Genomic DNA, 27,699 nt, shown 5'->3' on the forward strand with positions numbered 1-27,699 from the left:
GCCAAGAACATTCAAACACCCGAGAGAGACTCTACATTCTAAGCTATATATGAAACATCTTCTCTTCTGAGCTTCTTGAGCCTTCAATCTTCAGTTGGCTTCAATCGACCTTAGAATTGTGTGCATCAAGGTTCCGTGGGTCGCTTGTAGTATCCAAGTCGTCTTGCTTGTCCTTGATGTATTTAACCTATTCATTTCATAGGCAAATGACATTGGCATGATCAATCAATATGGGCTTGGTTCCAATCAAAACATTGGTAATATATAGCCTTTCGGCTTACAGAAACAAGTGGGCGTTGAGGCAAGAATACACCTATGCGGAAGGAAGCCCCTAGAAAACAAAGTGAATTGAAGGACTCGCTGATAATCTCCCAAGAACTCGCCAGAAACCCTACCCAGAGAAAAGCCGTTGATGTCTCTAAACCACTCTTCGTATCAAATAAGGTAGGAAGGGTTTAAAGTTAACTTATATAACAACACCCCATCCGCACATAAGAAGCACCCAGTCGCTTCGTGGGATGGGACATTATCCACGTGGCATTCAAAGATTAGTGCGGGAAACGGCACACTTAATGTTCAGTTACAGAGGCCATCATGAAAGTTTGAGATCACAAGAAACTGAACTTCATGCCCCTCGAACCAGCATTCATCAATCAAGTTAAAATGTGAACACGGGAGCAAACTCTTTCCAAAATAGCATACAGTATACAGACATGGGGGGCAAAAAGAAAGACATTTCATTGATTTTGTTGAGAGAGGTAGAGAAAAGAGAGAAAGTAAAGAGTGAGAGAAAAGACTGAGTTAAGGTTCTCCCCCTCACTCATGTAATATAAATAATAAAGAGTGAAATACAAAGACAAGTATGCCCTTGGGCATTACAATAAAGACCTAAAGACCTGTTAACACTCCCCCTCAAGCTGGAATGTAGATATCTAACATTCCTAGCTTGTTACAATTATCAACTAACTTAGCTCTACTTAGAGGCTTCGTGAACATGTCTGCTAATTGATCTGTAGATCTGGTAAACGCAGGAGATATGTAGCCTCGCTGAATCAAATCTCTAATGAAATGACAATCCACTTCAATATGTTTGGTCCTCTCATGGAAGACTGGATTCATGGCAATGTAAATGGCGGATTTGTTGTCACAGTATAACTGAGCTGGAGAAGAAGGAGGAAATCTAATCTCTGAAAGTAAGGAACGTAGCCACATGAGTTCGCCACTCGTATGAGACATAGCTCTATATTCTGCCTCGACACTGGATTTAGACACGAGATCTTGTTTCTTACTTCTCCATGAAACAAGATTACCTCCAATAAAGGTGCAATATCCTGTAGTAGACCGCCTATCAGCCGGAGATCCTGCCCAGTCTGCATCAGTGTATCCTTCAATTCTCTAGTGCCCATGCCTCTGAAATAACAACCCTTTACCTAGCGAACTCTTCAGATATCTCAATATCTGAAGTACAGCAGCCCAGTGTGAAGTGCGATGTGAGCTCATATGCTGGCTAACATCGCTAACTGCAAAGGTAATATCTGGACGTGTAACAGTAAGATAAATGAGTTTACCAACTAAGCATCTGTATCGCCCTAAATCTTCTAACAGGACTCCCTCCTCAGGGAGTAATTTCATATTCTGGTCCATAGGAGTTGAGGCAGGCTTGACTCCCAAACAACCTGTCTCATCAAGAAGATCCAGAACATACTTCCTCTGTGAGAGGTAGATACCCCTAGTCGAATAGGCAACCTCAATGCCCAGGAAATACCGAAGACGACCCAAAACCTTAGTAGAGAACTCTGTCTGAAGGAAGGATTTGAGCCTCTGAATGCCACCTGTATCGCTACCAGTGATAATGATATCATCGACATATACTATCAACAGAACACAACGAGCCTGAGACTGAAAACTGAAGACGGAGTAATCACCTGTAGCGATGTACTGTAGCGATTTACTGTAGCAGTACTGTAGCGGTACTGTAGCAAAGAATGGAGGGGTTATGGTTAAGGTTAGGGTTATGGAAGAAAGAAGGAAAGAGAAGAAAAGAAAAAATAATGGCCCTAGGCATCCATGCCCTAGAGCTCTGATACAATGTTGAGAGAGGTAGAGAAAAGAGAGAAAGTAAAGAGTGGGAGAAAAGATTGAGTTAGGGTTCTCCCCCTCACTCATGTAATATAAATAATAAAGAGTGAAGTACAAAGACAAGTATGCCCTTGGGCATTACAATAAAGACCTAAAGACCTGTTAACAGATTTCAAAGAAGATTACAACAGAATGGCCCCTCGGGCCACCAACACCACATTACAGGTTCATGGAAAGAGAGCTTAGAACATAACAAAACAAAGACAGAGGAGAAGAGATCAGACTCCCGCCTAAGCGAGCCACGTTCCGACACTCGTTCCATTACAAGCACCAGAAGTAGCTCGGGCTCGCTTGGTGGGTTAGAGCGTGGGTCGGATGGAGAGAGGACAACCCCAGGAGCGGATCTTCCGCCCTTACTGGTCGGTAGACCACCTGGTGACCTGCCTCCTCGGGAGCCTCGTCGTCGTCGTCCTCCTCCTCGAGGCCTCGATTAGATCCTCCTTAGCCTCTAGCTTCTCCACCAGAGACTTGTTCTCCCTCTCCAGCTCGCCGAACCTGATCTTGAGAGTATGGACCTCATCCCCAAGCCCCAGTAGAAGCGAGACGATCTCGGCAACGCGTTTATCCCCCTGAAAAGAGAAGAGTCGTTAAGAAAACTCCCCATGATGCTAAAAATAAAGAAAAGGAAGCTGAGAAAGAAGAAAAAGATCACCTTCCGAAGAGAACAATGGTGGCCCTCCACATATTGTTCCGGCCACACCCTCTCTATATCCTCCTTGGCTGGAAGAAGGGGCAAGCTGGAAACTTCCGCCTCTCCTTCTCTCTCTCTTTTTCCTCTCCTAGTCCTTTTGGCAACTGGCTCCGGCCCCGGTGATGTCCCACCGCTCTCGACCAGAGAGCTCAACTCTATGACCGGAGCCCCTCCTTGGGTGGCGCCGTCCTCTAGGTTCAAGGCCTAAACTTTAAAAGTCTCGTTAATAGATTCAAATCTAAAAATTCAAATTTTCAAAACTTGTTTAAAAATTTTAAATTATAAGTTTTCAATAGCTATGTTACATGGATTCTTCTAAATGTGCAAAGTACTAGTGCGGGACACATCTCAGGTTCTACTACTTCGGGATTCACAACAACAATTCTAGGATGCTTTTGAATAGAAATAAGACATTATATTTACTTAACGTATTAAAATTTTCAATATATTACTTTTTATAATTAAAATTTGAGAATTGATTAAAATATTTTGGCGAATCTACGAATCTTTTTGAGATTCACCGAATCTAACAATTGATACCCGTGTCGGATTCCGACACATGTACTCGTATTGATGCAACATAGACTAGTCGCAACGAAGCAAACCATCACATTCCACACTCTTTAATTTACAAAAAAACTGCTAGTGTCATTATCAGACTAATTTATATTCTGAGATTACCTAAAGCAACAAACTTTGCACTAAAATACAAAAGGCTTTGTTAGGGGTAAAATCAGAACACGTCCTTAAGATCATGACGCGTGTCTCCTAATCATCAAACGGTTCACACAGCATCACCTTTCGTTTTCTCCGGATAACAAACTCCACAACCTGGCCTGCCATGTCACCAACGGCCGTTAGGACTCAGGCGCACGCGCCGAAATAATCTCTCTCCAGCTGGGATATATACGGTATATGGTCATAATCACCTCCCAATCAATCTCTGAGGGACACCTAAGATTTACACCGAACTAGGGAATAGGCCTCCCTAGAAAAGGGATTCTCCCCGCTCAACTCAGGCTGACTGGAACTTCCTTCTCTCAGAAGGAGCTAGCTAGAGACTTTCCACCACGACCACGATACGCCATTGATATACAGTGATCCACTGGTAAACGGTCTCTAACCGTTATCCATCGTTAGCTCTAATCATTTTTCTCTTTGCTTGGAATTATCGTGTGGTGCGTATTTACTGACTTGAGCGTCAGAGTGGCCCCCCGGAGCCAAAACTCTGAGGCTCCTAACGCTTTTTTGTGACCGCAGGTTATAGACGGCGTAACTCTACCAGCCGCGCGACCACAGTGACAGGATAGAGCGCTATCAGGCATGTATTGAACTCGCCTTTTTGAACCCAGCTTATACACTAAAGATACATAAATAAAGTAGTAGGAAATCCCGTGCAATGCACGGGGCGAACAAAAAAATAAAGACCATCAAATCAAAATATTTAATCAACAAATCTCTAAAAAGAGGAGATTGAAAAAAGTATTTCTGAAGTGACTTTTAATAAATCTCTGGCCCATATGGATTTAATGAGGCTATAAATTATTAAACATTTTCTTGTTATCATTTGCAAATAAGGACCCATTTTTGTAGTATTCAATAAGGCACTAAACCTTAGAATTGAATTTCATAAAATAGAAAGATAACCAATAACAAATTTCTAGTACTTCATTTTCGAATGGTAGAATTACTTTCCAAATTGAAACTTCCAAAAAAAATGTAAAGCTAAAATATTGATATTGTATTTATCTGTTTAATCTCGTATTTCTATCCAATTTTCTCCTACCATGCCTCATTAGGTTTTTTTTTTACACATGCAACAAAAGTCTCTAATCCAAACTCGCTGAAATGAAGAATTAGAAACCAATACAAAATAAGCCAGAAACACCGTATAAGAATTAAGAAGTATGATATAATGGAGGAGTCTTTATATGGTGGCTGACTGTCAAGTCCCGTGTGGGCAATACCGCCCTTGATATTTGATCCAAGGGCAGCCTTCTTTTTAAGGGGCTGCTGCTGCTGGATCAAATATCAAGGGTGTGGTGCTGTTGACGTACCGCCCACACAAGACTTGACAGTCAGGACCATATAATTTCTCATAATGAAGGCTGTTGTGGGATGTCTAACCAAATCATGTTGGATTAGATTCACTATTTTCTCTTATTCTTTCCACGAAAACAATACACGGTGTGAGGAACCGTAATGCAAACTAACTAAATATTAGCAGTTTGTGAACTTAACAACTACAAAGACTAAAGGCTCTGTTTGTTTTGGATTTTGAGAACCGATTGTGAGTCCAGAACTTATTAGTGGACTGAAATTTACGTTTAATTTTGAGTCCAATAATCAATTTTGGACTCACAAGTAGTTCTTAAAATCAACATCAAATGATAGCGGATATCTAGCCCATAGATCAATGGTCCTGATCACCAAAATATGTGTGCTAATCTTAATTTTTTGTGAATCAAGAGATTTATGTCATTCCATTTTGATGCTTTTGTGAAAATAACCCATCTGTTTGGTGGAAGGTTTAATAAAGAGGATAAAAACCAACAAAACTACAGATTTGGATTCTCGTTTGTCACAACTCAATTGGGGGAGTTAACAGAAATTTATCAGAAACCAAAGACAGAAGTAAATAGACTGTCATCTGAATGGGAAAACAACCCATATTTTTGGAGGAGGAACTGACAGCAATTGCACTAAGGTTTTGGAGCCGTACAGTAACACCTAGGGCCTGTTTATTTTTGCATTGTGGTGAAATAGCAGTGTCAATTTTTTTTTGAAATAAAAGAGAACAGAATATTAGATAGTAGATTATTGAGAATTTATCCTATGGCCTCTAAGAATTCGAAGAGAAGATTTTGATGTCAAATTTCGAACTTCTAGATCCTAGAGATCTGTACCATTAAAAAAAAGACCCTAGATATCCGTGGAAGTTAGGGATGCAACTCGGGTTGGGTCGGGTTGAGGGTTTGGGAAACCCGACCCGAGTGAAGTCCGATTTTTTATTTTTATGAAATTTGTTTTTTGTAATCTTAAATACTCGGGTTGAACTCCGGTCCGGGTTGGGAAAAAAGGTTCCTCGGGTTGGGTCGGGTTGGGAAAAAGGCTCAGGCCGGGTCGGGTTGGCCTCAACCTGACCCGAGTTGCACCCCTACTACTGGAAGTTGGAAAACGTATCCATCAGAATGAAAGCAACAGCCAAAGAAGAGCGGAAGCTGTCTGAAATACCAATAAACAAATGAGGAAGAGGAAGAAGTAGGACTAAAGGAATAAATAATTCACAATCGTAACCAATAATTGGACCTTCAAGCAACACTGTTTTTTACCGATACATTTGTTCCTAGAGAAGCAAATACACATAAACAAAATTTCCAGGCTTTAATAAATAAATCATAATTAGAGCAATATCATAAATATTATAAAAGACAAAGCAGCAAATATAAATTTCAAAAGAAGAAGGAAATATGTGCTGTTCTTTTAAACTGAGAGAGGAGATGGGAAAGGGAAAAGGTGGAACCTGGTGATGGTAGAGTACTCGTGGAAAGGAAAGAGAGGGAAAAGTGACGAGACGAAGGATTCCTTGAGAAACGGTCGAAGTTAATACAGAAACCCTAGCTAGAAGAGGGTTGCAACAAGAGAATGGAGAAACCCACATCATTGAAGGAGAGGGGCTGGTATGACAGTCCGTGGTGAGTGAAAATAGAGCGGGGTTTTGAGACTTGGCAGAGGTCGGTGGGCAGTGGGAAGGGTGTACGTGTGGGAGAGAAAGAGAGAGAGAGGTGTAAATTCAGGGGCGATGCCAAAAATTTTGCACAAGGGGGGCAAAAATTATAGTAATTTTTTTCTATCTAAAAATTAAGATAGAAAAAATTTCTATCTGAAATTTTGCACAAGGGGGCAAAAATTATAGTAAATTTTACACAAGGAAGGGATATAAAAATGGTAAAATTAAAGTTTCAAACTTATTTTCTATCTTAGGGATAATTGAAAAGGGGGCATATTTTTTTAAAAAGGGGGTAAATATAAAAATATATTAAAAAATAAAGGTATATTTTTTTTTTCCAAAAAATTAAGGGGGGCAATTGTCCCCCTTTCCTGTCAAGTGCCGTCGCTCCTGTGTAAATTAGGTGGAAAAAAAGTTGTGGTAGAGGGAATTACGGAATTTTCTAATTCATGCAGGGAGAGAGAGAAAGAGAGAAAAGATATTGACAGCTCACCAAAAAGAGCATAAAATAATAGGTCCTCAAGCAATTTACGTTTTCGCCCATCAAGTAGACGGTCTGGATCATTCAATAGTCTAGCGCTTCTCTGATGAAATGCGGACATGTGTACACAGACAAAGCAAGAAGAATTGAGAAGGCATTTTAGAGTCGGAAGCTAGTGCCAAATTGCACTTTTGACGCGAAAGTACATGCGTCGTCTTCATAGAATTTTAGAATTAAAAAAAAACGGAAAACCTTAGAATCTGTTTATGTATACAATATATAGATACATAAAAGAACCTAGTATATGGAAAAGCACTAGACGTAGTGGAAATTTTGTTCACTAAATGAAAGACTGTGAGGGAAAGAGAGAAAGATAGCAAGGAAAAATGTAATACCCGGTAAAAATAACAATTATTATGTATAAAAACTATTCACATCTTACTATTCCCCTCAGTTTTTCCTATAAATAGAGCAGCCAGGAAGAGAAAAGGAAGAAAGAGAAAGAAAAGGGAAGAAGAGAGGGAGAAGAAGGAAAAGGCTAGGAGAATCACTTTTCCCTGATCGTTGTCATCTTCAAGGTCAAGCATCTTCAAATTCCCACTTCTCAGGTTTGATAAGGCAGGTGATAGCTAGACTCGACTGATAGGGATATGATTATATTATGTTTTATTCAGATATTTTTTATCTGTTTTACTTCAAATATTCATTGTTTACATTTGGAAAATATCAAATCATATTTGTTTCAAAATGATGAAATGTGTTTCATTCTGGAAAATAAAATGAAATGTTGAATTTCATATGAACGAAAAGTTCGAACGAAAATGAGAAATGGAAGAGGTAAATGTACGATAGTCTCTCTCGTGTGATGTGTTTGTACCTCTGAGCCGTTGACTTACCCAAAAGCGGAAGCGGGCCAAGTCCAAAGCGGACAATACAAGGGTGAGGCGGATCGTTACAGGAAAATTCAGAAATGGAAACAGTTGGTAACTATTGGGCTTTAAATGATTTGTTTTACTATTTGGTTAAATTTTTTCTATAAAAAAATCTATTAGTATTAGTTTTAAATTCACATTATGTTCTATACAAAATACTGCATATTTTTATAGAACTGTCTCTTATTATTGATTTCTGCTACTTGTCGTAGCTTCTATATACTAATCTCCTAACCCACTTTTTCCAACCAGGATTTGAAAATTTGGATGCGGGAGTATTTGTCAATGAGGAACCTTAGTTATGAAAAGTGTGAAAGCAACTTGAGGAAATATGGAAATAATGAACCTAGTCAATCTCCTCACATGTAAAAAGGTTTTAAATATGTCATACTTGGGATTTTTATAAATTCAGGATGTACTTTAACCTTCCGCTGTGTAATTACAAGAATAAATATGTTTTGTTGCCTGTAGCGATCCATGCAGTAAAAATCCGGGTCGTTACAAAAAAGGGAGCTGAAAAAGGAAAAAAGGCTAATCAGGCAGGAGAAAGGGGAAAGGAGAAGGAAATAATACCCCCGGATGAAGGATCCAAAACGATGAGAGACGCAATGGAAGTGGAGCTCAGAGGGAAAATCAAATCTTGCATTGAGAAGTAGTAGGGGCGGAAACTCTGGGGATGAGACTTTAGAAGAGGAAAGAGGAGCTTCATCTGATTCAGAGGAAAGGGTATCCTCTGAGGAGTTCGAAAAAATGACTAAATTGGGAGATCACTTGGGAATAGGATATCGGGAAAATATTGAAGAAACAAAGAAAATATTCCTCGATATAGAAAAAAGGGATTACAGGCTAAAAAGAGGAAAAACCCATGGAAGAGGTAGAAGGAACTTAATGCTCTCAAAAGTTAGAGATCCTATCTTTTTTTACGGATCCCCGGAGTAAGGTCCTTAGATCGTCGATAATGGTTCGGGACTCTGATGTTGGACAAATAGTAGAGCAAATTGGCCTTCCTACTTGAAGATCATTGGGAGCGCCTAGAAGAAACTAATCTATGGCGGTAGAAAATGCAGATACCGCGACCATTCACTATTAATGACCTGGCTTCCATGCGGAGCTTTTGTGCTGGATGTTTTGGAAATTTGTAAAGGAAAATGTAAAGAAGCTAGTTTAATTCCAAGAAGAATGGGTTTTCTTTTTTAGCTAGGAGAGTGCTCCTGGGCAATTCATACTATGTACAACCAGTGGGACTACTGGTCCCCATTGTATTTTTGTTGGTATGAATATAATTGTCATTTTTCAAAAAAAAAAAGGGGGGTGTTGGGGGGAGAGAATATTTGGATTTACACATCTAAATCCATCCAAATTCACATTATATCAAAGGAAATTAGAAAAATGGAAAAATGAGGGAAACCCATAAAAACAGAAAGAACAAAGAAAATAATAGAAACAACATGACGCATTGCAAAATCTACTAACAGGAGACACAACCACAAGATGTTACGTTCGGAACCGAAGATCTGTTGAACAAGTCGATGAGAACCAGATTTCTTGCTACCTCGAGCTATGGTGCCGTTAAAGCACTGCTCAAAGAGGGAGACAAGAGAGAAAGAAACAGAAAAGAGAAGAGAAAAGTAAAGAGTAATGATATTCGTCCCTTTATTCATAGATCAGAGTCTTTAAATAGATGCAAGACACAAAGAAAATAGAAAAGTTTTCTAACAGCTAAGACATAGAATATAGAAACTAAAATAAAATAGAAAAGAACCCAATATAGAAACTAAGAATATAGAAACCCAAAACTTTCGTATCACAAGATAGATAATGAACAATAACCCATAAACATATAAGATGAGATTAACTGAATGGATGACGGAAAGAGACCTTTTTTCCAGAATTATCAATGAAGAAGACCCTGTAATCTAGAGTCTCTGGCTGACCCTCTTCTTTGATCCGAACTTGGGGGTTGTAGAGAGCTCTGCAAGTGAAGAGCCTTCTAGGTTTGGTCAGATGGAGAGCCCTTTGTTTTATGGAGAAGGATTGTTTGAGAATAGAGGCGCCATGGAAGCCTTGAAGAGCTCCTGCTGCTAAGACTCTCGTGGCGGCCATTTTGAGAGGCAAAGCAACACAATGTTCAGTAGCCGCAGACGCACCCAAAACTTGGGAATTTTAGATTATGTCCTCTCCTAGAATTTAAACTTGGAAAGTCCATAGTAAGGATCGACATAAAAACAAAGGCCTGAGTTGGAGTGGGGCCCACATAATTGGATTATCTAACCATTCATTTCTCGGTCCCTTCCCGCACATAATTGGAATATTGGATGATCTGATCCATTCATTTTTCGGTCCCATCCCTCACTAACTTTTAAGTCTTAAGTGGGAGAAATTTAACGACTTTTTCTTCTCTCCCACCCAATATAAGGGTTTTTTCTTCTCTAGGGTTTCAGAAAGAAGAATTTAAACGAATTGTTTCACCAGCTTTGCTCTGAAGACATTTTTGGCATCGGTATCTTCTTTCAGGTACGATGATGTACTGTCTCAAATCTATCCTTTGATTTTCATGCTCTACAATTTTCAATCTCTCCTCTGTTTCTGTAATTAGTGATATTCTCAACACATAAGTTATGAGCTGTGATTGGCCATTTCTATGTTAGTGTGGAGTTGTTCTCTTTTCCTGGTGATTATGCCAAAAGTAGTTTCCTTGTGTTAGTAAAGACGAAAGAGTATGTTCTAGTTATTTCTGGTTCCAGCTATTTCTTTGGCTAATCAACTGGAGGTGATTTAATTTATCTAGAAAGAGAGAAAATTTGTATTCTTAAAACCTGTTAGCAGAAACAACACTTTTAGGAGAGGATTTAAAGTATCCGATAAACAGGATCAATTTGTCTGTGTCTTTAATAACTCAGGTCAATTAATATTAGCTCTGCGTGGAATATGATGAGGAGCAGGTTGCCAAAGAAAAGATGGCCGAATTATATTTGGAAGGATCTTCCTCTAAAAATCAGCTGTTTTAGATGGAAATTTTTATGAAAGTTGTTCCCGTGGATAGCAAGCTCAAGGACATATTCATTCCCACCCGATCTATGTGCCCGTGGTGCGCCGTGCCTAAGGAAGAAGAGCTGGATCATGTTTTTGTATAGTGATTTGGTGAATTCTCTATGGATTCATTTTGCCAAGATTCTACAAGTTCCAATTATAAGCAACTGGTCTATATGTTCCAGGATTCTACAATGGTTTGAAATATCAAAGAGGAAAACAAATTTAGATTATAGTTTTACCTTAAAAGTCATCCCGTTCCTAATAACTTGGAAAATTTGGATGGAGCGGTGTGAACGTCGTATGGAAGGAATTGCCAAGCCTATTAATGTAATCATTGGTGAAATGTAATTTTGTACTTCTACAAGTGCATGTGATTCTTGAGCTTGTCTGGCTCATATATGAAAATTAGTGTATATGCAGCCAGTGATCATGGAAGTTTAGTTTCAGGGAAATTAAATCAAGGCACATTGATTTGAACTCATAAACTCCAAATTCAAGATTCAGCACCTAATACAGAGCTTGATAGTAAAACTTGAGTGGTTTCTAGCTACTTGATAATGAGATAAAAACCAGTTTGGAAATGGTTGGACCTTTCAGATTTCTTCAGGAGAGACAGAGGGAGAAGGCCTAATAGCCACCCTCTGAATATTGTGTTGATCAGAGATACAACCATGCTTTTCATTAGCCAATCAATGATTGTTCTCTTAGCCATTTGCCTCCTCTTTTTGTATTTTATCTGAAGCTTCTGAAGTTTTCCACCATTAGATTTTTTACTTCAAGCCTTCATCTGATCAAACTATAGCCCAAGAGCAAGCTTTAAGATGCATACAAGACTTAATTAGAAGTAAAATACCATTATACAGCACCTAACCATGCTCATAGTTTGATGGATCCCAAGACCATGCAATGCAACCAACTTTAAGAAGCATCTACAAGCAGAGTAATTTTGGTCCTTTTGATCATTTAGTGTTTAGGCCTTAAGAACAAAAAGTTGAATCAGATAGTAAAGTGCTAAATTGCTAATATATATGATTAATACCAAGAAGGATCCACCATGGTCTATTATATACTACTGGCAAGAACTTCAAGATCTTCTTTTGGATATTAAGCCAAGGATATCTCATCAGTATAGAGAGAGGCTAACCAAGTAGCCAACTCCCTTGCGAATTTTGCTTGTGACAATAAAGGTAATGGCACGTTCCATCAGTGGAGAGACCTCCCTAGATTGGCTAGGGGTGCTATGACCTTCTAGGTATTCCTAGCATTCAAATTACATAAATTTTTTTTGTTTGTTGGGTTTGAGGTAAGGTGCTATGCCCCCCTCACCTCATGTATTTTTTCATTCATCAATAAAATGTAAAGGTGCCGGCCCAGGTTCCTAGATAAATTCTAGGTTAAAAAAAAGTGAAAAAACATGACATCCTAGGATTAGAATCCTCAACCCAAATTTCCATTTTTTTTCTTTTCACCTGTCATATTGTTTGTGTTACTATGCAAGCAAATGTGAGTCTTGTTTAATGTACCAAGGCATTCCAAACTGGTTGAAAATTATACCTACACCAATGCATGTAGTATGGTTCACTTTCACGGCATTAATCACATGTTGGACCAGTTAAACTAGTTAAATTTCAGTCCACTTGAGGCAATGGCTCAAACTGTAATACCTTCAAGCAAAATAAAATAGAAAAATGAAAAACAAAAAGAAATTATTTGACTTGCTTCATGATGACGATGTGATCAGATTCTGTTCGTTCATTTTTCTATATTAGAATCAGACTACTAATACTGTTGTTGATGGAACCACTTAACGCAATATAAGTAGTATGTGATATGCATATGAAGAAACAAACAGATATAAGCAAAATTCAAAGTTCCAAATTATGAAAGAACAAATCTTCCCCAGATATATCACTGAGAATATAGCAATAATTCTTCATTTCACTTTTATTTTGGTTCTTTCCCGAGCTTTTCAGAAGTTTATGTGATAAGCCCTCGAATGTTTGATTAAATGAAACCCAACATGACATGAAAATCCATGCTTTCCATATCTGGTATTTGCCATGAAGAAGCCGGTACTTCTTGGGTTTCCACCCATTTTTGTAGAAACTTAAGGATTCAATGGAATTTCTGAAAACCCTAAATTCTAAAATCATATATTCTATATTAGAGGAGCAATCTATCTTCAAGTGGATTTGATTTTATGAACTATGTAATCGCATAGATTGGTCGGTGTGCTATATAAATTAAGCTACCCAAAACAGTAATAGCAATTGCTTCATTTTTCCTTGTGAATTACTTCAGCTTTGAGCATGTCATGTTTGCTTCAGAAGTCTAGGCATTATGCAATAAAAGATTATTCGGTTGTACCATTGCCTATTTTTTTTTAAGAGTGCAGTTTCTGAAGACTCCTTTGCTATCTTCTAGGACTATAATAAATATGGATATGGGGACAATTTTTTTATTTCCTCTATTATGAATTATGGCTAGAGGGTTACCTGATGGGTATTTTTTTAAAATCTGCTTTTCATTCACTCTCGTCATAGAAAATGGAACTTTGGGGTTGCTACTTACCACTTTGTGTTCAAACTACATAACAGAATTGTTTTACAATGAGATCCAATTCTAGGAGGAAAACCATGGAAAAGGCATTTATTTGTGTTGAAGAAAATTTCTGCAACCTTTTGGTTATTCAGTACAGAGAGTTCATAGGGTTGAGTTCATGCCAGCAACTGCAAGGGAAGGGGCTGATTTTTCATTTTCTACTCCATTCTCTTTCTTCTTCCTGTATAATTGGGCTTGTTTCATGTCTTTATTGAAACATGGACCTTGCTTTCACCTCTTAAATCCACTCATATTCAACCAATTGTTTTGCACGAAGTGTTTCTACCATTTCCATGTGATAGTATAAAAAGAACATTTATACTTTATTATGCTGCTTGGTGTAGAAATGGAAAAAAGTAGGTCTGTCTCATGTCTCTTCATGAATCATTTGACCTAGCTTTATCATTCGAAAAAAGAGACCATTTAACCCTGCTATTACGCCTTAGATCCACTCACATCCAGCCAGTTGCTTTCTCTGAAGGGTGTTACTATGACATAGTTCATATATAATTTCTAGCATTGCTTGGTGTATAATAAAGCCTTTCATCATCTTTGCTCAGTTGGTTTATATTAAATAAAGAACCACAAAATGGTTCTTGGAGTAGGATTTGGCATACTTTAATGAACATAAAATTGAGATTTCTTTTACTGGCAGTGGAGAAAGACATGAAACTAGTAAATTGGTCAACATTCTGTGTACTTTAGTCTTAATGGTAAAAACAATATTCCTTAGAAGCCTTCTACACTTTTCTCTCTAAGGGATATGATGAGCCCTTATTAGCTAGAACCTGCTATTGCTCAAACAAAGTTGCCTTGCTTGAATCTCTCATCTAGAACGTTTACATCTGTTATCAAACTGAACTCAGTTAGGGTGTTTCTTTCCTTAGTTGCTAATTGTTAATGGCCTTTTCACTTGACATGGGGAATGCATTTCTTCGCATTTATTTCCAAGAGGGTGTCTATAAGATTCCTTCACAATAGTTTCACCTAAGAGAGAGCTAGGGATGTGTGCTGTATAGAGAAGGTCATTTATGGCCTTCAGTAGGCTCTGTGTGTGTGATTCAACATGTTTATCAATTATGAGTGCAATGTTGAATAACAGGCTCTAGATGAGTACCGCTGAATTTGCTGACCACTAAGGGGCTGTTTGGATTTTTTTTTTAATAGTTTGGATACCTGGATGTTAGAATCCAGGTTTTAGTATGAAAGCCATGGCAGTCCTCTGCACTTTTACTTTCGCTTCTCCTTAGAATCCTGGATTTTAAGTAAGAAATCCAGGTTTTAGAAATCTCTCCCCCATCCTGAGATTTATAAAACCTGGAAACACATCGATCTCCTACTCTCTTGCTTGATGGAAAGAAGGCCGAGAAATCAGAAAACGAAGAATGGTCTCTTTCTTCTCTTGTCTCCCATCCAAGATTTTGAGGAAATCCAGGATTCTAAAATCTGTGTATCCAAACGGCCCCTAAGTGTTCTTAAAAATGGGATGGAGGGAATGGGTGCTTCTTGTATATGTGGATGACATCACAGTCACTATTGATATTATTATCCAGCAGGTCGAGGATTGTGAGCTGTTGGGTTGTATCACAGGTTGTTTAATAAGTTGATCTATCTTACTGATGCAATTTAAAGTGTCCAAAGGTTCCCAAAGAATGTTCATTGTTTACATGCACATGAAGGAGAAACAGGAAAACTGGGTTCTAAAAGGGTCCAGTTGCATCAATATGGTTAGAAAATTCATCCCTTTCACATTTTCTTATTAGTATTAGCTGTTGGGATTTTTTCAAGATTTGAAGAAGTGTCCCTCCCCCATCCTGCTACCACATCCATGTTTACCAAACCATGCTATGTTTTCAAGGTATCGTCACCAGAAATTCAATCAACCTTCAAAACCTTCAGGAAAATGGACTTCTTTGTAAAACTTTGGATCCAGTGGTGCCCATAATTTTGCTATCGATTCCATGTGTCCATTATCGGTATGCAAGTGAAGTTTAAAGTATGGAAAGTAATCTAACAGTGCTGGGCTAGCCAAATCACCGTGGTATGCATGTTTTTGAAGTTCAGGTTATAGGGAACTTTCAGTTAACTATGGGGGTCTGACTTATACAGGGGTCATCATAACTTCAGGCACGAAGAAAATAATGGCACCTAGAAATTGTATAAATTTTGCCTTGAAAATTGAAATCCAAAATGAAGAGACTAGGAAGAAATGCATGCCATCAAAAAAATGGGAAAAGAGAAAAACAAATTGATAGCTACAATTCTAACTCAGATCTGTACTTATGCTTGTGCTACATCAGTTTTGTCTCCGTATCTCTAGGTGGGCAATAAATAATTGATTTATTGCATGCCATGGTGTTCTATTGCTCTTAAGTGTTCTAATATTATGTATGAAATATGCCAAAGTGAGGTAAACTTTCCTTGATTTATAACACGCCCATGCGCAACAATCGTTGATGGTCAGAATCTGTTGTTATGAGAATGACTTTGTTTGTGCTCATTCATCTTCTTTTATAGCTCTTTGAAGGTTGTTTTAATAATGACTTTGGACTGTGAAACTTTATGTAGGGCTCATACCTGCTGAGATGCTTCAGACTCCAATAGAAGCCTTAGAGATGCAGAATGTGGAAATATCTCCAATGGCACCTTCTTTGAGTCGGCAGAATGATTCAAATGGTATGTGTCTAGGCTCAGTTGTAACTTGCGCCGCCACCCCCTCGCGCCAAACTTCTCAGAAGTTATAGTTTACTTTTCCATTGCCAGTTACCTGGGTATTATTGGCAACAATAAGTCTTAGTTTTGATACAGTTGTATTGGATGTTTATAATATGGGATTTGCTAGCCAATTTCACGGAAAGCCATTTCGCGGCTGGCTTTTGCATGCGACAACAGCCACCTCAGATGAATTAAATGAATAAGACAAATGCTGCCGAAAAGTCAACTTGTGTGGCTGTTCTCGCATGCAAAAGCCAGCCGTGAAATGGCTTTCTGCGAAATTGCCTAGCAAATCTCTTATAATATTGGGGGTGATGTATCTAAGGGAGACCTCAGATAAGCTATCTGAGCTAGCCACTACAAAAAGCACATCAAGCCATGTTGTTTGAGTCACCCAAACCATTCATTCCATTAAACCTAACATAGATAGCGTGCTCGTAAGAAATCATCTCCATAGGATCATCCTAACCATTCAATCTATGCAGGAACAAAATTGACCCATTTTATAGCCGTCCATTTTAAACCTCCACAAATCAAGGGTTGGCATGATCCCATTTTATAGCCATCCGTTTTAAACCTCCACAAAATTGACCCATTTTCTTAGGAACACCCTATCTATGTTACGTCCTATAGAATCAATATCTAACATAACCCAAACAACATAGGCACCTACCCTATTTCTACTCACTAGCTCAGATAAGCTATATGAGGTCTCCCTAGATACATTTATCTAATAATATATTTATGTATGTATATTCAGTAAAGGGTTCCTGCGCTCGAGCGTAGATAGCTTATCTACGTTGAGTGCAGAAAACAAGCGTGGGGCCACATTGTTAGGGTGATCCTAAGCATTCATTTGAAAGGCCCCATTATGGATGGGCTGTGTACCAAAAATCAGCTTCATTGGATCATCATAGGGTGTCCATTTGTGAGGGTGAAAATGGACAAATACAGTTTGTCCACTAATCTGCCCATTTTTTCACTCCACAAATGAACACCCTAAGATGATCCAATGGAGCTGATTTTTGGTGAACACCATATCTATGAAAGTGCTTCCAAATGAATGCTTTGGATCCCCCCAACAATGTGACCCCACCCTTATTTCTGCACTCGAGCGCAGTAACCCTTTACTCATATATATTATATATCTTGGTACTGTGTAGGGTAGTGATCATGTTCAGTGTGTGATAACTGGGACTCCTATTTTTTGAGTGTCCTAAAAAATACTTTCTATGGATCTTTGGGAACTATTCCTATTAAGCTAGCAAGTTGAATTTTTTTGGGAGGTAAGCTGGGATTGAACCTCTGACCTCACGGTATAGCTTTAACCAATTAAGCTAGAGGCTCAACCCCAGGTTGCCTTTAGCTGTACACTCAACCACCCTAGTTTGAAATGTTTTACCAAATCACGGAAATATCTCCTATTTTACTAGATGGTACTATTTGTTGATCTGTTTTGCCTTTTCTTGAAGCTACTCACGTGGTTGGTTGATTTGAACGTGTAGTTTTAGATGATGATGATGGCAGTGACTGGTGTGAAGATGGATCTTCTGTTGATGGCATCGGTATAGAATCTGACTTGTTAAATGAATGGGAAAGGAGGCACGCCAGTTTTCATACAGTATCCTAACAAATTTATCTATTATGCATGTCCTATTCTATATAGTCTCACCCGTGGATATTTTGAAACCTTTGAGATTTTGAGAATTGGGAATTCTTGACGATTTTTTAGATCGGTTATAGAGATGGCGTCACGGAAGGGAAGCAAGCTTCTGCACAAGAGGGCTTCAATGTTGGCTTTCAACAGTCTGTTCTTGTCGGATACAATTGGGGTCTCGTTAGAGGGGTCACAAGGTAAAACTAGTACCTTTTTATTGCTACTTTCTACTGCCAGTTTTAATTTAGGCTACTCATGTTCGCACTGCGATGATAATTGCACCAACTCATCTTGTATTTTATTATTTAAAGGGCGATGATATTGTCACCCCCCCTAAATTACGCATTCGCTCCCCTTTTGGCTTGATTTGACGTCAAAAAGCTTTAATAAGGGGGGCGAATGCGTACGCAGGGGGGGTGACAATATCATCGCCCTATTTAAACCGTTGTAAAAGTTTATCATGGTTCCTAAAAAGCTCTCAAAAGTTGAATTTGTGTAATTATTAAAACCTGGTAGTGCCAATATCAATGGCCTTAATTTATTCATTAGATTATGCATACTCATTTAGCTTTCAAAAAAAAAAAAATTATACATACTCATTTACTCTTTTCTCTTCCATGTGATTTTTGCATCTGCAACCTATATGAAGTGCACTAGCTTTTCTTCCAGATCACTTGAAAGAAAAGTTAGTTCCGAAACTTGAAACAAGAGAGAAGCTTCAGAACTTGTATGAATCTGTGCACTCTATTTCGAAAAGCGATGCACTTAAATTGCTTCACGATGACATCTTGGCTAGCGGATTAGAGTATCCTCATAATCACTCAAAAGAAAGTGTTGCAGTGGCCACAACAAGTGATGTTTCAGGCGGCAATCAGCTAGGAAAGTTTTCGAGGGAGCTTGAACACCTCATTCTTGAATCCCCCACCCTTGAAGTGCATACAACATTGGATCGACAGATGACTACATGACTTACAACTTCTGGTTGCATAATCAAATGTCTTATTGTAACTCATGGCTATGATGTTGTGATAATAAGCAGTGGTTTCTTCACTTTCTGCATTTTTTTCTCAGAACAATGTATTCATTTTTTTTTATTTGGTTTCAATTGCCAACTCTGACTATGATATGACTTGGTATGGTCTTCAATATTCACAAGTAGTTAGTGTTTATTTATTATTATTTTTGAATGGCAACAACTTGTTAGAACAAAAAAAGGTAAAGCCCAATGACCAAGTTGGTCAGAAACAAGCCAAACATAGTGTGGAAAAACAAGAAGCTAAATATACATCAAGGTGATAGAAAATCCAAGACCATCCTCCTTAATTGGGCAGCATACCTCGGCCTAGCTAACCAAGTGATACTTCTTGCAATCATCTTTATTGTTTTACTAATAATTTTCTTGGAGTTGTTTCAGACTATTGATCACTCTAATTGGGTTTATGAAGAGGGACATAAAGAACATAGGAAGATTGGCGAGAACTGATTTAATCAGCATTATCCTTCCTCCTAAGAATAGCATATTCTTCTTCAAAAAATGGAGGCTTTGAATCTGTAAGCCCAAGGGTTCCCATGAGTTAATCATTCACCTTACCTTTTTGTTTTGATGCTAGCAAACTAAATTAATTAGCATTTATGGACTGATGTGTTGCTTTGAGGTGTTGTGTTATATACAGGAATTTCATGTCATAATCACCATTACACAACTCTTCACAACACATGACTTGTGGATCAATGATCAAAAGAACCAAGAGCTTGCACCTACATTGGAGTCATCCTCATTTGAAAATGCTCAAGTAAAGTAGCTCAACATGAAGATCCCACAAGTTCCTAAGCAAGTGTCAAGAACGAGCTTGGAGTTGAGCATGCCATGGTGACACCTCATGTACCTCAACAGACATTGAAGATTGGAGGACATGTCACAAGAGTCAAACAAGGTCAGGCAGATCACTCACAAGCCGAAGAAGTCCAAGAAAGTGCAAAGAAGCCAAGACATTTCAAGAAGACTCAAGGTTCTTATTTTTAGAATGTATTTGGAGTTCTTTTGATTTTATGTAAAATACGCTTCCAAAGGTTTTCAAATGGTTTTCATACTTAACCTTTTACACCTTTGAAAATCATATACACACCCTAAAATGTGTTTAAAAACCTAGGAATTAAGCCCAAAGACCATAGCCCAAAAGTCCCTGGATTTTAAAGTTAAAATGGAATTTCACTCAGGGCCAGTCGACCGGGTTAAGTCGGGCGACTACGAGATGGAACCTGGAAATCCAGGCCATCTCGAATTTTATCTGGCCGGTCGACCGGGTCAAGCCGGGCGACCGCGGATGTGTCTGTTTCAAAACAGAACAATCCATCATGGTTTGGACGGGCGATCGCCGTGAGTCGGTCAACCGAGATAGGCTTTTGAGCCAAATTTTTTGAGCAAACAGTAAGCCCTCGCCGGGCGACCGCCATGTGGCCGGTTGACCGCGACGGTAATAAATTTGAAAATAGAATAGGGCGCCTGATAGGGGCGGACGACCGACATAGCCCGGTCGACCGCTGCGGTCGAGCAAACTAGTCGTTGGGGTATTTTCTGCTTGACTTTGTCAATCCAGTTTATTACAATTTTACCCCAAACGGTCATATTTTCAAATACACTATATATACATCATTAAAACCTATCTCTACAAGCTTTTGAACATTTGAGAAAGATCAAATCCAATTTCTCTTTGAGCTTCAACCTTTTATTTCAAAAGCTTAAAACATCTTTGATCTTTCATTTCTACATGTTTTCAAGAGGCACTCCATAGGGCTTTACATTTGTATATTCTTGGAGTGAATGTGAGCTATCAATGTTGTAATCTGCCTATTAAGAGGCAAGAGAGTTTTTATTTTTATTTGTTCTTCATGTGAGGATCTCCTCTTCGGCCCGTAAAGAAAGGTGAAGAAAAGGGTCTCCGATTCGGCCCGTGAAGAAAGGTGAATCATGTGCAAGGGTTTGATTCCCTTGTCAAGGCTTCGTGCGAGGGGATTCGCTTTGGCCCTTGAGAATGGAAAAGCAAGGGTTTGTTCCCTTTGGAGATGAAGAAGTCGGGTGTACGGCTTCATCATTTTAGTGGAGATCCCAAAGAGGTAAACTTGGAAGAGTGGAGTAGGTCAAGTTGTGACCGAACCACTATAAATTGTATGCCTTGTGGATGCTTGCTCTCTCTCTCTCTCTCACGTGTGGTGTTTGGTAATCTCTAACCTTACTTATGTTTATGCTTTAATTGAACAAGGGTTAGTGAATGCACTTAAGTTAAATGTCTAAACCCTAAATTGCATTATAATATTTATTTGAACAAGGGTTAGCTAAATGTGCATGATTAGAAAGTTTAATCCCTAGATTTTATTGATATACCTATTTGAACAAGGGTTAAACTAATTAGTGCTTAATTAAATGGATTAATGTTTAATCTCCTGTAATTAAGTCTAAAATTTCTAATTGACCAATTCACTCCCCCTCTTGGATTGTCACACCCATACTTCATTACCCTTTGAATGATTGGATCCCAAAGGCTTTGGGAGCTCAGCCAATACACACAAGGGGCTGTTTGGATACATGGATTTTATAATTCAGGATTGTAAACTCCTGGATTTTAGAAGCTAAAACATGGATTTTATACTCTTAAGACTTGGACTTCATAACGAAAACCTTGATTTTATAATCCTGAAAATGTACAATCCAGGTTTTAGCTTGTAAGATCCTGCATTTTACAATCCTGCTCCTTGTATCCAAACGGCCCCAAAGGGAGCTCTAAATATGAGTTAGGAATAGAGACTACCCTACCATTGAAGTTGTATTTATAGTCTCCTCTCATCTCTTCCTCCGGCCTGTTTGGATTGCAAAAAAATTTTGGAAAAAGTTTAGAAAGGAAAAATATTTCTAAATTTTCTTTCCTTTTTTACAAAACAATAAAAGATGGCTTGAACCAACCTATTCAAATTTACATAGAGTGACCTCCAAGTAATCATAACATCCCTCTAAATTAACCATAATCATATCATATCCTTCTATATCCAGGAAAGGATAAAATTTCAAGAATCTACACTTCTTTGGTAGTTGGGTATTCTCTTCAAGGGGGGCTGTGATGCGTGCCGAATATGGATTCTCCAAAAACGGCTGGAAATCTTCCCCAAATAAATCTCCTAAGTTTTAGGCTTTTAAATATTTTATTTGAGTCCTTTAAAGTTGTGTTTGTTATATGGAATCGTGGCTGTTATTACTTTTCCTGATTTTTCTCTTTGTTAATTATCTTTTGGGTCGTGCTATTAGTAAGTATAAAATGTGGGATGTGTCTATTTAAAGGGCATATTTATCATTAATAAAGAGAAGAGAATTTTACAACAAAGTAAGGTTTGTTTAAGAGAATCATGGCTCCTATTGAAATGAGTCGTTAGGAGGTCCGGTTGCCTCGAATCAACCTCTTTCCCGTCTTTCTATCTTTTTTCTTTTATTTATTTGTGCTACGGCCGATTAGGCACGTAACTAGTGGTATCAGAGCAGTTGCTCCTGCGCCATGAATACATCTTTGGAGATTTTGGATTCTCTGGGCGATGGTTTTCAGAAGATGAAAGTATCTGTTTCGAAAATGATAGAGGAGCAATGACGATTTACGGAAGGCCAGAACAAAATCAGCAAGCTAATCGAGGAAATACGCAAAGATGAAGAAAAGCATAATCTTGAAAAAATTGATGTTTAGGTCGAGGAAAGTGCAAGAATTGATAACGACAAGGATGGATTAGTTGAACACATTACCGAAGAGCATATTGATTTTGCTCAACAATTTGATCATTCCGTCACTTCGATGCGACTCCATGAAAGATTGTTTTTCTTCCCAACTTCGATCGCATTGGATTTTAAAGGCGAGATTCGAATGATCATGGCCACTAATTTTGAAGAATCTAAAAGGCTAATATCAACTATGCCCAATAGGATTTGGGACCCCGGTGGATTGAAGTATTTTCTCCAGTGAGGAATTCAACCTTGAGGACAAGGTTGTTTCAAGGGGGAAGGAATGATGCGTGCTGAATATGGATTCTCCAAAAACGGCTAGAAATCTTCCCTAAATAAATCTCCTAAGTTTTAGGCTTTTAAATATTTTATTTGAGTCCTTTAAAGTTGTGTTTGTTATATGGAATCATGGCTGTTATTACTTTTCCTCACTTTTCTCTTTGTTAATTATCTTTTGGGTCATGCTATTAGTTAGTGTAAAACGTGAGATGTGGCTATTTAAAGGGCATCTTTATCATTAATACAGATAACAGAATTTTACAGCAAAGTAAGATTTATTTAGGAGTGTCATGGCTCCTCTCGAAATGAGCCATTATGAGATCCGGTTGCCTCTATGGGCTTCTTGTCTTAAACTACAAAACACACATAAAAGCATAAGACAAGGCCGAACAACCCATATGGAGCAACCATGCTCCAAATGAGTATACTTATCATATGTGAGGTGATAACCATATTAGGAATCATATGATAAGTAACTAAGAATAAATTTACCTTTAAGCTCCCCCTTTGAAAATGAATCATGCAATGCATGAATTCAAAGGGATGTCCTTGCATAGACTCCAAAGGTTTTTGGATATATTTTCTAAAAGATACCAAGTTAAACTCAGCCCTTGGGCTACAATGACACTTACTCTCCAAGTGCCGGTTTATCATGATAAATGATAGTCATAGTCTAGCTCATCATGATAAACAAGCATAGCACAAAAGATTTTCAATCTTTGGCTCATGCTCTCTCCTAAATGTGATATAATATTTTTCAAATTCAAGCTTTACTTCCCTAAGTATGTATCATACATGACTAGCTAGGGAGATCACATATAAATGTATACCTATTCATGTTTGAGATGTTGGCAAAATGTCAATTTGTTAGATATTTTAATTAATGTGAATGTGCCATTCCCTCTTATAATCTAAGAAGGCTAAGGGCACCAATTGAGTGACTTTTTAAGATTAAGGTTTAGCATCTCATACGTGTAGATTTATCAAACAAGGGGTGTTAACTATAGAATATGTATCTACCAATTTGAGTTCAATTCTATAGGACTAAGACATAGTGAGAATAGTCAATAAAATACCATGTCTTAGAAAGACATCCATGATTCATGAAGGTGAGAGTATACTTTATGAGGTATCAGAGCTAAAGGCTCTTATCTAGATTTTTGATCCAAAAATCTATAAGAGAAAGATCGATGGCAACCAACCCTTTGTTGTTAGGTCCTTCCGGACGCCGAACGTCAATCTTCAAATAGACCCTCATACTTGAATGGACTAAACTATGGATATTGGAAAATTAGAATGTCTTTTTATCTTAAATCCATATATTTTTATATGTGGGAACTAATTGAAGAAGGATATGTTGAACCTACCACGGAGAGGAAGAATTGGAGTGCCGCGGATAAAAAGAAGGCTTCATTGGATGCCAAGGGAGTGACACAACTATTTTGTGCACTATCTTCCGAAGAATTCAATAGAGTCTCAAATTGTAAGATGGCAAGAGAAATTTGGATCACACTTGAGACAACCCATGAAGGGACAACTCAAGTTAAGAAACCAAAGGTTAATATGTTAGTTACTGACTTTGAATCTTTTGAAATGTATAAAAATGAGTCTATTTTCGATATGTTTACTCGTTTCACTAACATTGTTAATGAGTTGAGTGCATTAGGAAAGACTAATACAAATTATGAGTTGGTCCAAAGGCTTCTTCGATGCTTCCCGGACAATTGGGATGCAATCATTACGGCGATCGAGCAATCTAAAGATTTGGATACCCTTATGTAAGCCCAAGGGTTTCCATGGGTTGATCATTCACCTTAACTTCTTGTTTTGATGCTAGCAAACAAATTGATTAGCATTTATGGCCTGATGTGTTGCTTTGAGGTGTTGTGTTGTATACAGGAATTTCATGTCATAATCGTCATTACACAACTCTTCACAACACATGACTTGTGGATCAAGGATCAAAGGAACCAAGAGCTTGCACCTACATTGGAGTCATCCTCATTTGAAGATGCTCAAGTAAAGTAGCTCAACATGAAGATCCCACAAGTTCCTAAGCAAGTGTCAAGATGGAGTTTGGAGTTGAACATGCCATGGTGACACCTCATGTACCTCAACATGCATTGAAGATTGGAGGACAAGGCATAAGAGCCAAGACAACGTCAAGATGTTCACCCAACCCGAAGAAGTCCAAGAAAGTGCAAAGGAGCCAAGACATTCCAAGAAGACTCAAGGTTCTTATTTTTAGAATGTATTTGGAGTCCTCTTGATTTTATGTTTAAATGCACTTTCAAATGGTTTTCAAATTGTTTTCATACTTAACTTTTTACATCTTTGAAAACCATACACACACCCTAAAACGTATTTTGAAAACCTAGGACTTAAGCCCAAGACCATGGCCTAAAAGCCCCTGAACTTTAAAGTTAAAATGAAATTTTTACCAGGGCCGGTCAACCGGGCGACTGCGGGATGGAACCTGGAAATCAAGACCATCTCGAATTTTATCGGGACGGTCGACCGGGTCAAGCCGAACGACCACGGATATGTGTCTGTTTCAAAACAGAACAATCTATCATGGGTTTGGGCGGGCGACCGCCGTGGGTCGGTCAACCGAGATAGGTTTTTGAGCCAAATTGTTTGAGCAAACAGGTTAGCCTCTCCGGACGACCGCCATGGGGCCGGTTGACCGCGACAGTAAGAAATTTGAAAATAGAATAGGGCGCCCGATAGGGGCGAGCGACCACGATGGCTCGGTTGACCGCCGAGGTCCAGCAAACTAGCCGTTGGGGCATTTTCTGCTTGACTTTTTCGACCCTATTATTTACAGTTTTACCCCAAACGGTCATATTTTAAAATACTCTATATATACATGATTAAAACCTATCTCTACAAGCTTTTGAACATTTGAGAAAGATCAAATCCCATTTCTCTTTGAGCTTCAATATTTTATTTCAAAAGCTAAAAACCTCTTTGATCTTCCATTTTCACATTCTTTCAAGAGGCACTCCATAGGGCTTTACATTTGTATTTTCTTGGGAGTGATTGTGAGCTTAAACTTTGTAATCCGCCTATTAAGAGGCATTGGGAGTTTTACATTGTATTTGTTATTCATGTGAGGGTCTCCTCTTCGGCCCGTAAAGAAAGGTGAAGAAAAAGGTCTCCGATTTAGCCAGTGAAGAAAGGTGAATCATGTGTGAGGGTGTGATTCCCTTGCCAAGGCTTCGTGCAAGGGGCTTCGCTTTGGCCCTTAAGAATGGAAAAGCAAGAGTTTGTTCCCTTTGGAGATGAAGGAGTCGGGTGTACGGCTTCATCATTTTAGTAGAGATCCCAATGAGGTAAACTTGGAAGAGTGGAGTAGGTCAAGTTGTGACTGAACCACTATAAATCTTGTGTTCCTTGTGGATGTCTCTTTTCCTCATCTCTTGCACATGTGGTGATTGGTAATCTCTAACCTTGTGTTTATGCTTTAATTGAACAAGGGTTAGTAAATGTGCATGATTAGAAAGTCTAAATTCTAGCTTTTATTGATATACATATTTGAACAAGGGTTAGACTAATTAGTGCTTAATTAGAAGATTAATTTTTAATCTTCCTTAATTAAGCCTAAAATTTCTAATTGACCAATTCACCCCCTCTTGGATTGTCACACCTGTATTTCATTTGGTATCAGAGCCTAGGCTCTTAAAGAGATTTTTATATCTTAAAAATCTACAAGAGAAAAGATCTGTGACAATCCTTATGGATTTTGAGGTAGGCCGTGGAGCTTGGAAAGCACAAATGCTAGCCGATCTCAAATCCATAGATCATGACTTTTAGATGTCATTAAAGAGGGAATTTCTTTCTCGAGGAAATGCACTGAAGGTGATATGAAACTATTTTCCTTGCACTCAAAGGCAATGATCTTATTGTGTTGTGATTTAACTCTTGACATTTTTAACAATATTTCAAATTGCATCAATGCAAAAGATATTTGGACTTCATTAGAAAATACTTTTGAGAAAAATATTTGTCCCTTTTCACATGATAAAATTTCTTGTAAAAAGGTGACTTTACAGAAAACATTTGCATATGAAAATTCTTTCAAACATTCTACTTCCGATTTGGAAATTCAAATTGAAAATCTGAAATTGGAAATAAATGAAAGTTTGAAAAGAAATGAAAAATTAAGTCAATTGAGCATATTTTTTATAAATAAAAATGTTGACTTATTTCAAAGATACAATGCCTTTGAGAAAGAAATTAAAAGCCTTGAAATCACAAACATTGAACTTGTTGAAAAATATAAACATGTTTGTGAAAATGAAGAACTCTCTAATAAGAATCAAATACTTCAAAAAGAAAAAGATAAACACACTTCTGAGTCTTGTGATTCTAATTGCCCCTCATCTACCAATCATAATTATTGTGGCAGAGTTGGGCATCATAATTCTGAGTGTAAGCTTGGAATTGTGAAATCTAACAAGTTTGTTTGGATAAGGAAAGGTACACTCCCACAAACAAACTTGGATGGAACCAAAGGGATTTAGGTTCCAAAAGAATCCCTCTAATCTAATTAGTGAATGAGTTAGTTTAGGGGCTATGCTAAATTGTTTATCATTCACATTTTTGCTAGATACTTTAATTCATTGAATATTTTTTGTATCTAGTTTTCATGAGCTTAATGATATATCTTTTTAATTTTGAAC

At 38.1% G+C, this 27,699-nt stretch overlaps 3 protein-coding genes across 4 annotated transcripts in view; 2 read left to right on the top strand and 1 right to left on the bottom strand.

Moving 5' to 3' along the window:
- Positions 1 to 10,172, bottom strand: part of LOC143851962 (soluble inorganic pyrophosphatase 6, chloroplastic-like) — a 48,737-nt gene extending 38,565 nt beyond the window's left edge. Inside the window, exon 1 of one of the 2 annotated variants that reach the window (XM_077361477.1) lies at positions 9,852 to 10,172. In XM_077361477.1, the coding sequence (XP_077217592.1) occupies positions 9,852 to 10,076 (225 nt within the window). In that variant the 5' untranslated portion in view covers positions 10,077 to 10,172. The remainder of the gene's footprint in view (positions 1 to 9,851) is intronic. The other variant, XM_077361476.1, reaches the window with a different exon arrangement.
- Positions 10,173 to 10,328: 156 nt separating this feature from the next.
- LOC143851963 (uncharacterized) lies at positions 10,329 to 19,152 on the top strand. The gene is made up of 5 exons (XM_077361478.1): positions 10,329 to 10,487; positions 16,176 to 16,283; positions 17,828 to 17,943; positions 18,055 to 18,176; positions 18,629 to 19,152. Exons 2-5 carry the CDS (start codon positions 16,193 to 16,195, stop codon positions 18,945 to 18,947), a joined length of 648 nt encoding a protein of 215 aa, XP_077217593.1. The 5' UTR covers positions 10,329 to 10,487; positions 16,176 to 16,192; the 3' UTR covers positions 18,948 to 19,152.
- Positions 19,153 to 24,343: 5,191 nt separating this feature from the next.
- LOC143850299 (uncharacterized) lies at positions 24,344 to 24,796 on the top strand. The gene has a single exon (XM_077359556.1). It carries the CDS (start codon positions 24,344 to 24,346, stop codon positions 24,794 to 24,796), a length of 453 nt encoding a protein of 150 aa, XP_077215671.1.
- The last annotated feature ends 2,903 nt before the right edge of the window (positions 24,797 to 27,699 follow it).

This window comes from Tasmannia lanceolata, unplaced genomic scaffold (assembly GCF_043159265.1).
Source record: "Tasmannia lanceolata isolate RefF3 unplaced genomic scaffold, GAP_Taslan_0.1 ptg000018l, whole genome shotgun sequence".
Lineage (NCBI taxonomy): Eukaryota > Viridiplantae > Streptophyta > Magnoliopsida > Canellales > Winteraceae > Tasmannia > Tasmannia lanceolata.

Bases quoted from the DNA above. Each gene is read 5' to 3' on its own strand.
- LOC143851963 (XM_077361478.1), top strand. From the start codon at position 16,193: ATGCTTCAGACTCCAATAGAAGCCTTAGAGATGCAGAATGTGGAAATA. The intron at 16,284-17,827 runs GTATGTGTCTAG...TTGAACGTGTAG, and splicing joins TCGGCAGAATGATTCAAATG to TTTTAGATGATGATGATGGC. The intron at 18,177-18,628 runs GTAAAACTAGTA...ACCTATATGAAG, and splicing joins CTCGTTAGAGGGGTCACAAG to TGCACTAGCTTTTCTTCCAG.
- LOC143850299 (XM_077359556.1), top strand. From the start codon at position 24,344: ATGTGGGAACTAATTGAAGAAGGATATGTTGAACCTACCACGGAGAGG.